Consider the following 15,615-nt stretch of genomic DNA (forward strand, 5'->3'; position numbering starts at 1 on the left):
AAAACAATAAAAGATACATACCTACATATGTCCAGGAGTACATAGATAGAAATGATGATGCCCTCTTAATGAATTATCGGTATTCTAAATGATCAATAAGTGTTATCTATTCTACCGACTGATACCACAGTGATATACAATTGAGTTTAGCTCACCATAAATTATTCGAAATGACGAATGGCATCGATGAAGGAAAAGTCGTTTGCTTTGCCGGAACCAAATCGTATCCTCATTTTACTTTTAAGGAAAATTTCTTTTGTTCATATTTGCTCTGGGTTTATTGAATTTGGATTTGGATTATAACTCTGTTAACGTGGTGGTATTTTCTTGAATAAGTGAATTCATTAAACATTTATTTGCGAATCCCCAGTGCTTTTTCAGGAATGACTCTTGACATATACTGCTATATCCGGGTCAATAACAGGAATTAGAAACACCTAATATCATTTTAGAAATAAAAATGGTATTAAACATAATTGGAAAAACAGATGTTCGTGTGTCGTGGAAAATATTATTATGCTAAATACAACTCAGCCTCTCTAAGCCGTGTTAAATAACAAATACACGAACAGATTTTGAAGTGTATGTCCTTTGTTGGCAGTGTTAGAGTAAATATATGTTACGTAATAGATGTATGTCTAAGACGTCATAGGTAATGATATTGTACTGATAAACATCACGGGACTTGTCATTCAGTCCGATATAGCGATAGCGCAAGTTTGCCGCCATTAATTAGGTTTTTTCCTGTACATCAGAAAAATAAGAGGGTAATAGATAGACCATGACAAAACACTACATAAACATCCGGTTGTACTAAACCTTCTCATTCCGCTTCAAAGTGTCTTACACTTTATACACACACAGGCAACAGCTGAATACCTCGTATAGATCGATATCATTTTCTTTTATAAATATTCAAAACTGACCAACCTGGAGACACCGTGTATTGAGAGGTAAGTGCTAACTTACGTTTTCCTTCGTGTTGGGGTGTGTGAGTGCGCGCGTGTGTGTTACAGATCGTGTGGTTTGTTTTTATTCCTACCTACACTGTAAACGTTACTCTAGCTATTTACATGTATGAAATGCTGGTCATCGTGTATTACAAAATCTCACTACCGTTAGATAGCGAAACTTCATGTATTGTATAGAACGTACATAGCATACATATAGTGTGAAAGGTGGAGTAGAGATTTACCATCAAAGAATGATAGACGGACTCGATGATATATGGTGAGCATAACTATATATATATTCTTCACTGGGCAAAGGAAAGTAGCAAAATACAGGGAAAGTAAGACATTTAAACATTTATCGAGCGGTGAATGATTAATGCGAAATGAACTATATACACCTATGATAAATGATTTATGTATACAGCACGCACTGATATTTGTAGTACGTTATAATTGGTTTACCAAGTACTTAAAGTAGACTACAGTTATGATTGGTCTACTGACGGCTTTCGCTTTCGATAATTTTTATAAATTTCTGAAAATCAATGTAATATCGACACGTGATTCTTGTGCCTTTTTTGTAAGAAGTACATGTATTCAAAATAAACCAATATCCAAAGTTAACCTTTAAAATGAAATACCTAGGACGGTACAGCATTAATCTTTTTATTTAAAGTACGGATAAATATTTCCTTTACTACACTATATACCGAAAGGCCATAAGAGTGGACGTAAAACCCATTAAATAAATACTGTATACTTTATGTTAGCCATTTAAATGTAGAGAGATGACATGTCGGTCATCACAAAATCGCGCTACCTTTAAATAGCGAAACTTCAATTAACGTCTTCTGCTCACCGCCCATTGAAAATGATAAGTTTCATGTTTTTTTTATTATATTTATATTCATTATAAATTAGATTTAATTTCAAATTAATGACTACGACTACACAAGAACGCAATATTTAATCGGTAACATCCACTTTACCTAAAACGTAAATGCACCCTAAATAGCTTTCTTACGTCATGTCAGGAGTGGCCTTTATATCATGTGACATGAAATAGAAAGAAAAAGAACTTTCCACGTAGAATATTCTTATTACTCACCATTTTATCAGTAACTATTTTAAAAATTTAGTAAGCATATATCGTCAGCGCATATATATTTGCATGTTTGTTCATCGATTTGAATCCCTAAAAACTTTAAAGCACCGAACAACTGATGTGGTGAAAACGCCAGTGCCATAAGCTGTTAAATGCACACATTTTCACTTCAGTTTGAAGTACCTGCCTTTGTAGACACATAATGCTGATTTTAATCACATAACATTTATGCTCCAACAAACACTGTAGTTTACTTATATATATTATTGCTTGATCTGATTTTCAAAAAGCGTTGTTAAGACATTTAATACTTTTTCAGGAACGCTTTTCGCCTCGATTTGAAAAAAAAACCCAGCTGGTGTTAATATATTCGCATGTGTTATTACTTTAAGCTTATAAATCTATTTTTGAATTGAATAAAAGGGAAAATATTGCTACTGAATGATCAATGATAAAATATCAATAAATCACGTGTATGTTCAAGCTGTCACCACCCCCTCTGTTGTGGTGTAACTCTGTCATAGCACTTGGGTTTACTAAGCTTATCTACTGGTATATCATGACTTGACAGAGATTATACTAGTCATACTTCTTTGTTAATGTAGTTTTAGCATCATCTACGAATGTTAGGAGAACAAAACAGCTGTAATGTTTAGTTTCATTCTTTGTTTTGCTCTATTTTATCTAACTCTAAATTTGTATGAACGGCGTTGCAGTCTTGCGAGTCTTTTGTCCACATTTCAAGGTCTATTTGTTCCCGTTTAAGCTTGACTTATCAATTATAGGAGGTAAAGCAACAAGAATCGCTTGGACCTCAATGGTCGTCCGAATGAAAGGATTGTATAACTCCATTGTTGGAACTTCAAAACAAGTTTTAAAGCATGATGTTGTTAAGGGAAGACCTGATCACGTCATCATATTACATAATGGCCGCCGCGACTGCTATGTCAAACTTGACGAGATTTAACTGAGAAACAAATATAAATATGTTTTCGCAAGATGGCGATCACAGCGGCCATATTTGATATCAGACCGACCCGAATAGTAAAACACATGATTCAGACTATCTGAAGCTCAATTTTGTTAGTCTGAGGCGACTTCCACTGCTGAAAAGGTTTGAAATAGGTGTTGGTCAGAAAATCTCTGCTGTCGTCAAATCATGTTACAGAATGGACGCCGTCGGTGCCATGTTGAAAAGGAAACGAAAGATTAACCACACTTTGTCGCCTATCTGTCAATAGCTTTCTCGCCAATTTATAGCGTGATGGCTGTAGCGGAACTAGGGAGATTTTAAATGTCTTTTAAGATGACGTCCATATTGTAAATCAGACCGACTTGAAAAAAATCCTGACGATTCAGGATCAATCCAGGCAATTTTGCGACCGATCTCATTTGTGAAACAGGAGAAGATGTGATTCTTTTTGTCAGATGACCGGAACGGTAATGGTAATATCCTAAAGTGAATAGCTCTTTACCCCTGTGATATACTGAGCATTGATGACAATGCATAGTATCTGGCTACAACGTCACGTTTGTGACCTTTTTCCGGACAAATACGGTGTCAGATGTGAAACTTAAATGTTTTATCCAATTACTGGTTAAATAATGGTTAATTTATTTGTAAAAAGATTGTACAAAAACACACAATGGAGTCAACTAATGAATTAAACTGCATCATACAGCTGTTTCGTCCTTCTAGAAATACGACGTTAATTCCATTTAGTCCGCACCGGCCACGAGCTTATGCCAATTTGAAGGCTAGATTTTCAACCAAGAAATTTCTAATTCAAAACTATTTAAACAAGAGGTCATTTTAAAATAAAAATCTATTATTTCATTTCAGAATATGTTATTGCACTTATGTACAATGGGAATTGGGCAATAGGCAAAGCCTATATTAGCCTTCTCCCTAAAAAACATAACAATATATACATTCATATTTAATATTAACCTTACTTTGACAGTAATAAGGTAGGAGATTATTTGTACTATGATTTTCAATAGGTAATACATATTACAAATGGAGTGTTGAGGACAGTACAGTGGTCTCTGTCAAAACCGAGCTTCTTCGGGACCAGCTAATCAGGCCGGTTTGTACAGATTTTTGGATTGTAGGGAATTAATTGGTATAATATTATTGGGACTATATTATTGGGCTGGTTTAGGCAGACATTCGGATTGCATAGAGACCGGTTTAGACATAATCCACTGTATTTGTATAAACCCTATTAAGAGTCTAAAATAAATCTCTGATGAACTTTAAAAAAATACAATAATCTATGATCAATTTACATGCTGGATTACTTGGTATTTAAGTGTGGTGTATGTTCGTATGTAAGATGTAAGATGTATATAAGATGAAGAGAACGGTTACTTAATGTTTATAAACGATAATATACCTTTGTTTTCAATATTGAAATATTCAATACACATATATGAGACATTCTGTTCTCTCTAAGACATTCTCATTAATCTAGCATAATTTGTATTTCCCAAACAGGCATATTAGCTAGTTTACATATAATTCGATGAAGCAGAAGACGCTTTTCGTCCGTAACACCTGGTCTGTTTTCATTGGACTTATACAAGGGTCTCCGTGTAAAACTTTCTTTTGTTCACATTTGCCCTAGTTTAATTGAATCTGAGCTTAGATTATGATTATGTTGACATGTTGTATTTTCTTGGTATCTCACCTCTGCTTTGTCTTTTACAGTAATCCAATGGCAGATGTCGATGACGACTCAGACGACAATATGACTGCCAACAGAAGGATTTCACCTCTTAGACGATGGGTAAACGATAACTTTTTGCTGCTGCTAACTACCGCAGGAATTGTCATCGGTTTCATTGTAGGGTTCGGTATCCGAGAGGTAAACGCCTCTCCCGAGCTTCTCACCTGGATTGGTATGCATGTTTTTTATAGCCTGTAGATATTGCTACCGATAGTTCTGAGCTGAGGTGTGATTTGTTTGTAATTCAAAGATAAAGTCCACGGAAGGCTCAGTAGCTTTAGACATGAGGTAGATGAAATATCATTGATAACAGTGTAGTTTGTTCACTAGTAAAAAATAAAACGTTTTTGTTATTTTCCACTTGTTAAGTTATAATGAGTGAGAAGTGTCCGCGTAAAGCCTAGTCAGCTTTCTCCTTTTATATCTGTATTAAACATGCCAGAATTTTTTGGCTTTTTTGCTTGTAAAAATGTAATAAATCGAATATCTGATAGTGTCTTCGGTAACAAAAAAATGTATTTCACTCGTATGTCTAATATTTTTTGCATCTTTCACTAATCCTGCACTCTCGTGAAAAATACGAAAATATTGCACACACTTGTGAAATATATTTGTTATTAAGCAAGATCTCTTCTTCATAGCCTTGTTCACATTCATAGTTCTATAGTTACATTTATTTACATTTCTCACATACTCACATTCCATTCCAGAAGATTTGTATGTGTGCTCTACTTTCTAACGCCTTTGGCTTCCGATTGATAGCATACCTTGTTAGTTTGTGTTATTTGTTCAGCTCAATTTGTCATTTTAATTCCCAATGCCGTCAAATACGTCAAAATGTATGATATGTATTCGTTTGTTCGGACTTACAGGTATGCCGGGGGAACTGTTCATCAGGATGTTAAAGCTGATGATCTTACCTCTTATTGTCAGTAGTGTAATTACAGGTAAGGTCATACCTCATCATCATAGTGAACTTACAGGTAAGGTCATACCTCTCATTGTCAGTGGTGTAATTACAGGTAAGATCATACCTCTCATTATCAGTGATGTAATTACAGGTAAGGTCATACCTCTCATTGTCAGTAGTGTAATTACAGGTAAGGTCATACCTCATTGTCAGTAGTGTAATTACAGGTAAGTTCATACCTCTCATTATCAGTGATGTAATTACAGGTAAGGTCATACCTCTCATTGTCAGTGATGTAATTACAGGTAAGATCATACCTCATTGTCAGTAGTGTAATTACAGGCAAGGTCTTACCTCTCATTATCAGAAGTGTAATTACAGGTAAGATCATACCTCTCATTATCAGTGATGTAATTACAGGTAAGGTCATACTTCTCAATGTCAGTAGTGCAATTACAGGTAAGATCATACCTCTCATTATCAGTGATGTAATTACAGGTAAGATCATACCTCTCAATGTCAGTAGTGTAATTACAGGTAAGGTCATACCTCTCAATGTCAGTAGTGTAATTACAGGTAAGATCATACCTCTCATTGTCATAGTGTATTTACAGGTAAGATCACACATCTCATTTCACAGCAAGTAGTGTAGTTGCGAGTAAGTTCATACCTTCTATTGACAGTTGTCTAATTACAGGTAAGGCCATACTTATATTTGTTGATAGTGTAATTTAAAGTAATGACATCATTCTCATTGTCGGTAATGCAATTAAAAGTAATGACATACCTCTAATTGTCATTAGTGTAATTCCAGGTGAAGTCATCTACTATACGAACATTTAAGAATTTTCGAGGACCGTTAAACGTTGTTTTGATTTAGTATTCACCAAATACTTCGGCGATGACGGTTTGATCTGTGATCGCTTAATTTTTTTTTTCGAAATCACCCACTTTGACCCAAGTCAGTGATCTACTGTTTCTGCTAAGTATTTTTTGATAACCTACGAACATGTATGTGACCAAGCAATTGTTTATAACTTGAAAGTAGATATGAGACTATTCCGTCGTATATTAATTTCTTGTTTGTGCTTACTAATTCAAAAGAATAAAGTTGAATATATTCTCCTCTTTTTCTCATTTAAGCCTCAGCATCTCTGGACGCCAAATGTAACGGTCGCATAAGTTTTGTGGCGTTTATCTTCATCAACATCACGAATGTACTCGCCTGTGTCATAGCTATCATATTTGCCATTGCTTTGAAACCAGGTACAGTTTTATTTACATCAGATTAAAAAATAACTTCCGTGTAGACATTTTTTATTGTACACTTATTCTCACTTAATTACAGGCTGATTATTTCCGACACTGTGTCATGGAAACATCAGCCAGTTCTATAATTGATGTTCGTTAGTCTTCCTGTTGGTAACTTTGTTGTATACCATTTTCTCATTTGGGAACGTGGCATTACTTACTTGCAATGACCAAGGTTTACTTTGCTGGTGTTCTCGATGTAGTAGAAGACGCTTACTCTTCCGGAACACATGATCTTAATCTCCTTGTAATCTATCTTGAGCCTTATTTTATTATTTATTTTATTATTTTATTTCATTTTAATATTTCTAATGTTCATATTTTGTTTTATGGAATTTGAGTTTACATTAGGTTGTGATGTTGGTGTTATCTTGCTTTTTCAAAACAATCATGTTTATTTTTATTGTTAATAATCCGTTCAATTTGGATTGTCTACAAATGTTTAATTATTAACAACATAATCTTGATGACCTCTGTTTTTCGACGTAATCGTTTTACATGCTAGTTGGCACAAACCTTAGTTTTGTATACTTTGACGCTTTAGTTTATTGCATATAATCTGTGAATGAGAACTTGATTTATCGTATTTTGTAGGTAAATGTACCAATTTCCGCAATCGCTTTTATTTCGAGATTTAGGTAAAGGTCTTCGTTCTAAATAACATTAGAAATCCTAGTGTACACTGCGGCGGATTGTAAGTCCCCGTCATATTTCATAACGTTTCAGTTCATTTGAATAGCGGCACGGTCCGGAATACACATGTTTTTGACGTTCTCCAGAAATTTTCAGATCCATGAAAATTAAGAAATAGATTGGTGTTTGTGAAATAGTGCATCTCCCCATATAGAATGTTTCCATTTCTTTTTATCGGTATGGTATTTCAAAATGGATGGTATCATCATCACAGACGAGTTTGAGAGGATGAAACAGCTATATGATGCAGTTTCATTTGTTATTTTGCTTTAGTGTTTCTAACTCTAAATTAGTATTGAAAGATGTTATTTACCTGTTTGTATTTAGTACAATTTCACTATCAGTGATCTGGTTACTGATGAGTATTGAGTAAATATTTTGGTATTTTGATTTGCATAGACTCTAAAGTTATTTTTTGTAATTCTATCGTTCGGTTTTGTTATAATCATGTTATATATTTTGTCCTCAAAGGTGTTGGAGCGAGTCCAGAAACAACAGAAGCGAAATCCACAGCTTTTGTAGAGACGTCGGATGTGTTCGCTGATTTACTAAGGTATACCACTATAACATCAATATATAACTACATATGTCATAACTAAATTATTAATACATTAAGTCAATTTGAAGAATAATTCGTTCAAATGTCTTAAATATACTGTAGGAAACTTCCAGAATTATATTACAGTGTCTTTATAAATCATATATTAAAAAAAATCACAAAAACTTAACTGTTATTTGCAATTAAAGCAGATATCACATTTCCTATCAACATTTTTCATATCTGTTTGAATGTTTTTTGAATGTTGTTACTTCAGAAATATAATGCCAGACAACATAATAGATATGACGTTCCGACAAACGCTTACTCAAAATGACGTCAAATATGAGACATATTTAAGGAATATAACAAACGGAACTGTTGAGGAGAGCACCAGGACAATACAGAAAAGTGTAGGGAAAACATCAGGGACCAATCTACTCGGTACGTATGGATAGGAAAATAACAACATACTGGATGAGTCAGCACACATTATAAAAAGGACTCCCGTAATAGTTCCCTAAGGCACAGGGCCTATTATTGGAATACAGATTACCGCTTGCATTGTCCTCATGAACATACCTAATTTTACAAAGGGCCAGATACAAAAATGATGGCTCTGCAGTACAATTAAAAACGTAAAAATTTAACCTTAAAGTTTTTTAATCCATTGAACACATCATAAAGTTTTTAATATTTCGATATGCGGAGCTTAAAACTTGAACATTTGCAATGTAATAATTACTGAAAAGAAATAAACATATCACGTACTACCAGACGTTTTCACTGCCTGAAAATATGAACAAATAAATGGTAAAACTTCCAATGTTGTGAAATTGAATGTGCTCTGTGAAAAGACCCAAGAGGACAGTTAAGACAACGAATGAATTGTCATCGTGCAGCAGTGAACCGTGGAGAAAATCAACATTTCATCCTCCCTGACAATTTTATACTTTCATTGAGTGTCAGTATTCTGGAATTACCCACCGTACAAATGACCTCACACTATCATGTTCGATCTACGTTATAGTCTCTTCCTCTGTGTGTTACAAAAGCTTCAATTGGATTCAGCTAAAACTACTGGTGACCTGCGGAAAATATACCTTGGGGACTTCATAAAATTGTTGGTGATGTGGCAAAAGCATGTTTCAGTACTATAATCATTTTAATTAATGATACAAATCCTACCTTCCTCCGTTTATATAAATATCGTTTTATTTCTTGCTTGTGTCCCTGTTCAACAAAACCCCTTGTCCAAACTACTTACTACCTTTAGTGTTATCAAAGATTTGTTACAGTCTTATAGTGATACTGTTTACTCAAGATGTGGAACTAATAGTATGTGGATTTTCAAGATTTCTAAAGAGTTTTTGACCAATCCTCAACATCCTCAGTTAAAAAAAATCAATTATAAGAACATTTTATTTCCCCACTCTGTACCACCACCATACCTCACTCGTTCTCTTTTTCATAAGGACTTTCTTTTCCAAGAAATGTGAATGGCAATACAAATACATGGCTGTGAACTATACTGAAACGTATTTCGTGAATACGTCCAAATATGCATCTGGTCTGTTTGCCGACTTGTTTTTGTTTTCACACGATGTTAACTTATCGAAACAGGTAAAAAGACTTTGCAAAGCCGTTTATAACAACACGTATTGAAAAACAGGGAAACGACGGACTCCGTTTACATCAGCCGCTTATCTCGATCTTTTCCTACAACGAAACTTACATGAACAGTTTTTCACCAAGCGTGATGATTTCAATTTACCTATTGTGGTTTTTCCATGTGGATAGCAAGGTCTTGCTTCCCTCACATATGGTGTACGGACTTTTTTACTTGCACTTTTTCAGGAATCATGTAAATCTTCCCTTTGTTCATATTTTGCCCTAGGAGCACTGAATTTGGGTTTTTTTTATTATAATTGTGTTTATATTCTTGTTGATCACTAAAATCAACAGAGACTAATTCAATGTGTACCGCCCGCATATACCACGTGTAACTTAATTACCAACGTTGAAACCGGAAGCGGCACTTGAACATAGACTAGATCATATGACCATTAACCATTTTGTAATTATAGACTTCATGACGTCGTCATCGGTATTGTTTTCGGTTTTCGCTAACTTTAATATCATTATGAATTAAGCATGTTTTATCATTTCAATTACAATATTGGATATTGATTTCATTTTCTCCAGTTCCAGATAACTTTGAACCATAAATATCTTATTACACATCTCTTATTTATAAGTATTTGTGAAACTCCTTTTTCCAATCTTCTTACTGATAATCATTTTCTCATTCAATCTTACTGCAGGTATAATTATGACATGCATGCTGGTGGGAATAGCTTTGAGCAAACGAAAGGAAACAGGAAAACCAGTGTTGGACTTTTTTGAATCACTGGCTGACATTTTTCTGACAATACTGCGATGGTTGTTATGGTAATTTGACAATGAACCAAAAACTACATTCTTGTATATCATATTACTGTTTTGTCTGTGGTATGAAGTAGTTCTAAAGACTTCTTTAGTCCATAAGTTTGGTCCATATGTATTTATACTCGATACAATAGGTATATGTACCAGTATGTTATAATAAGGGATGGTAAGCCAAAGTTGTATCATACAGAGGATTTTATATGAGTTTTCTGACTAGTGTTATAATCAATCCTTTACAATTTATCAATTGATGGTAATTTCACCTCAGTCCTTACTCTTTCCTGAAGTTTAAATGAATATGACGTCAGAAAACGAGTCGATTTCCTTTAGTTGTTAGGGGAGGATATAAAAACGTTATGGGCTTATGAATAGTACGACATTTTAATTTTCTTGTTCCTTCTGTCATTAATACCCGATCGGTAGAACTAAACATCTTGCTCCCTTAACCAGCCTTCCATAGCACTCAGATAATCACCAACCTCAGATACCCGACCCCGATATTATTTCTGTTTTCGGTCAGTCACGCTGGAATTTCTTCGCCCTGTGTTTGCTACTTGTAGAATAAGCGAGAATACTACTGATTGCCAAATTGACATCCACCTCTCTACATGTGTCCATTTATTAACTCATTGGGCATATCCACCAGCAATATTATATTAACTGAAATCAGTAGCTAAGACAAAGATGTACCTATGGCACATTTCACCATCATTTTAATGGGCATATCCACCATCAATGTTATCTTAACTGAAATCAGTAGCTAAGACAAAGATGTACCTATGGCACATTTCACCATCATTTTAATGTGTGATACTAAACATTGTTATAATTTTATGAATAATTATTTCTGTTTGTTACAGGTTTACACCAGTGGGAACTATGAGTTTGATTGCATCCTCTATAGCCACTATAACACAACTAGAGGAGATGTTTCGAGCCCTAGGGCTTTTCGTTGGTGTTGTTATAGCGGGCATTGTTCTTCACCAGGTCGTTATAATGCCATTGATATTTTTTGCTCTTACTCGCCGGAATCCATATAGATTTGCGTTACAAATCAGTAAAGCATGGATGATTGGATTTGCATCCACCAGCACGTATGTAGCTTTATAATGTATTTATTAATTTCATTTTTGCAGTGAAATGTCAGGTTAAAACATCAGTGATATTTTTTTTTTCTAGTGAATAAAAGAAGTCTTGGTAGTTTCACTTCTTTTTTGAGCAATCAGATCACTGCAGTGAAAATATCAATTTTCACAGGATGCATTGCGAACTTTAGGAACGACAACTCGTGTAGAGTTAACCCTTTGAAATGACTTGAAACTCGCATTACTAATGCGTTAATCATTGTTAAGCAGATTTTAGTCATTTGAGTATATTACACGCTGTAATTGGTAATAAATAATTTGCGGAGCCTTGTCTAAGATTTGAAATTATATAATCGGTGGAGATATAAGAGAGCACTCACTTTAGATATAGTCAGAATGACAAATTCAATCTATCGCCAATGAAGGCGTGAAAAATTTTAATTGATAGAATATTGATTATGTGGCCCTCTATTCCAGAGGAGATACACGTTGGTGTGGGGTGGAGAAAATAGAAAGTCAATTCTCTCCGACGAATTTTAATCATCGAAATATATTTACAACTTAAGTTCTTCTCTCAGATTTATCCGACCTTCCTATATATAAACCTGTTATCGTATAGTGGTATTATGTTGTATGATAAACTAAGAAACAGTACTAACAATAGATTCGTGGTATGTGGTCAGTATGTGTTATGCATGACGAAATTCACGCAAACATCTAAATGCAGTTGTTGTGTGTAAGAATTATCTAGAACCTGAGCATACACTCTATATCTGCATCATCGCTCAGTAAATTCACTATACTTTCGATATTGATATCGACACGTGTAAACAACTTCAGAAGAAAGAACTTCAATATGATTATTACAAAATATATGTTTAAAAGTGTCAGTTAAAGTATACAATCATGGACATGGACCGTCAGCAAAGTGTTAGATTATTTCGTTCTGTTTAAAAGTTTAACAACTTAACTATATTTGCGCATATATTACATAAAAGGGTTTTAGGAAGTGTTCTTTTCAAATGAGTTTCATCAAACATTTTATCTTCTCTTTTTTTTATGTATTTTCGGAATAGCCTGTTGTATGTTTGTGAAATATGTCATGTTTGATAAAGGGACATAATCTTACCATACTTTCGATTTTAAACGCATAAATTCCTAAAACTAAATATTTTGCATTATATCAATGTTAGACATAATTTCTATATTACAGAGCGGTTGCCATTCCGGAGATGTTGTCCGCCTGTGAAGAGGACCAGAAAGTTGACAAACGGGTTAGCCGGTTCGTCATCCCTTTTTGTGTCACGCTGAACGCCGATGGCAGTGCTCTTTATATCACGGCGGCAGCCATGTTTATAGCCAATATGGCAGGGGTCAGTCTGAGTTTTGGTGATATGCTTACTATAGGGTAAGTCGTTCAAACATTTCTGGTAGCGTGTCACCTAATTATCACGAGTAATTGGTATTAGGTGAATATAGCATAGATCAAATATACATCTGTATTTGAGCAATGCTCATCTGTGTCTGTTAACTATTGCCTTTGCAATCATTAAGATAGCAAAATATGTTACTTCGAAGTGGCGTATGTTTTTCAGAGAAGATGAATGAATATCCAAAACCTTCTCATTTAAGTGGATTAGTAAATTATATACAAAATGTATATAAAATTTCAGCACTTCAAGTGTTGGGTTATAAGAAACATTATGAAGGGAGGGTAGGCAGATTTTGAGCCTAGACGCCGAGGTTTTTATAGTTAGGAAGTAGCGACCCTTTTGTGAATATTCAAATTATGCAGATGTCTCGGGAGACGAGTGGCGAGGAATGTTATGTGGGATTCAGTAGAATAGTAGTGGTATATGGATTGTAAACTCTAGTAATATCAATTAATTTCATGATTCAACTGGTTAATCTTCAAAGTTGTACTGGTAACATTTTTTGTGTATTTTGAAATAATACAATTCGTATAAAAACAAGTGTTACATTATTGATTAATTAATCAATTACAAATGTATCTCACATCACTTTGGAAAGTTAAATTAACGAAACATCATGGCAATGTGCGACGGAATTTGATATGTCTCCGTTGATTCGACATTCAGGGCGTTATTCCGAGTAAAATGATTTCTGTAATAGACGTATTATATGAACCTGGAAGGTGGCATTACTTAGATTAACCAAACGGTTTTATGACCGGTATTGTTGATGAAGCAGACTTTACTTAACCGTCCAGAACACATGGTCAATTTCCTCTGTATTTTGTCGCGTATACTCACGTAAATCTTACTTGGATTCAAATTTTACCCTTGTTCCACCGAATACGAGTTTGAAACAATATTTGTTTGCCAGTTCGTACTTCCATTATGGTTGGTTTTGTTATTATAGTCTTCACATCAAGAATTTCATTAACAAGGACAACATCAAGAACAATGGCACGCATTAACATCATTATCATTGTTTCTTTCTAATCTAGTGTTCACCTTTAGGTTACACTTAAATGTAATATTCAATAGCATATGTTTTAAGCATGCATAGACAAAATTGCTGTCAAATTCTTCAACGGTAAGGAAAGGTTAGTCGATTTAAACATAAAAATTGTCTCTTTTTTTCCCAGCATTTTAACTGCAATTTGTTCAATGGCGATACCTAGTGTACCAAGTTCTAGTATCGTTACCTTGGTAATGATCCTGACTTCTATGAACATCCCAGCGGAATCCATTTCTCTCCTGTTTGCTGTTGAGTGGATACTGTAAGTATAATAAGCTAGTTGAAGTTAAGAATATATTCTCTAAGTTAGATGCACGGGGAACATAAGGGGACATTTATAATTTATTAACCTAAGAGAGGACGGAAACTAACCGTCACATACTTGAGTATTTATTGAGATTGCATTTTATCAACTCTAAAAGGCTGCTGAAACAAAACAGTAAAATCACTTGAACGTTGTGTGTTTTAAATAAACAATTTTGATTATACAAGAAATTCCCACCAATAACGTGAAGACGTAATATCAATAAAGCGAGATATCTTAAAAGTTACAAAGTAATATCATCATGTGTGATACTATGTATATCTCCCGTTACAGAGACAGAATTCGTACTACTAGCAATGTAGTAAGCCACACACATTGTGCTGTTGTGACCCACCAATTGTGTAAAAACACTCTGGAGATGTTCGATATATCAGAAAAGAAGAATAATCAAGAAAAGCAGACAGTCATAGACCTGGTGAATAATGACCACCATCTGAACTAGATACCGGGACCTCTCAGGAAAGACCATTACTTTCTGGGAAATATTGGTGCATTTGTTTTCTCATAGAGATACTGAACACGATAGATATGTTGAACAGGATTAGAGCTCGGTATATATAAACCAATGACATATGAAAGTGTCACTTAACTTAATAACTTCTAAGCTAAATATATTCCATTGTTCTTCATTCATCGCAATGATATGTAATGTAGGTATATAATCATACTTATTTACATTAATATACTAATATTAATATTGCATTTTGTAGAAGACATTTTCTAGGTGTCAGATCAAATGATAAAGAATTAACTTTTATATGCAACATTTCAATGCAATAACTTGACATCAATTGATGATCCAAAGTACAGTATGATGTGTTGATATCCATATTTTTTTCTATTAATTATTTACGTTTTAACTTCGAAAGAATATATATTATAAACCTAATTAACGAAATATGATATTTTGTCTAAAAAGTTGTAGTACGCACTATGTAAATACGTGTGATAATTGTGATATGATAATCAACCAATTCATGTCGAAAACAATTGCTACATCAGAAGTTTTGACAATCAGCAATTATTAAATA

The 15,615-nt window shown here is 34.1% G+C and overlaps 1 protein-coding gene across 1 annotated transcript; it reads left to right on the forward strand.

The window, feature by feature from the left end:
- The first annotated feature begins 890 nt into the window (after positions 1–890).
- Positions 891–15,148, forward strand: LOC132550791 (excitatory amino acid transporter 3-like). The gene is made up of 11 exons (XM_060214880.1): positions 891–953; positions 4,772–4,962; positions 5,663–5,737; positions 6,844–6,966; positions 8,176–8,257; positions 8,520–8,686; positions 10,567–10,693; positions 11,551–11,784; positions 12,989–13,183; positions 14,387–14,521; positions 14,858–15,148. The coding sequence occupies exons 2-11, from the start codon at positions 4,779–4,781 to the stop codon at positions 15,024–15,026; spliced, it is 1,491 nt and encodes a 496-aa protein (XP_060070863.1). The 5' UTR covers positions 891–953; positions 4,772–4,778; the 3' UTR covers positions 15,027–15,148.
- Positions 15,149–15,615: the final 467 nt, after the last annotated feature.

The sequence above is a fragment of the Ylistrum balloti genome, unplaced genomic scaffold (assembly GCF_031769215.1).
Source record: "Ylistrum balloti isolate Yb309-2 unplaced genomic scaffold, AGI_CSIRO_Ybal_v1 Utg370150, whole genome shotgun sequence".
Lineage (NCBI taxonomy): Eukaryota > Metazoa > Mollusca > Bivalvia > Pectinida > Pectinidae > Ylistrum > Ylistrum balloti.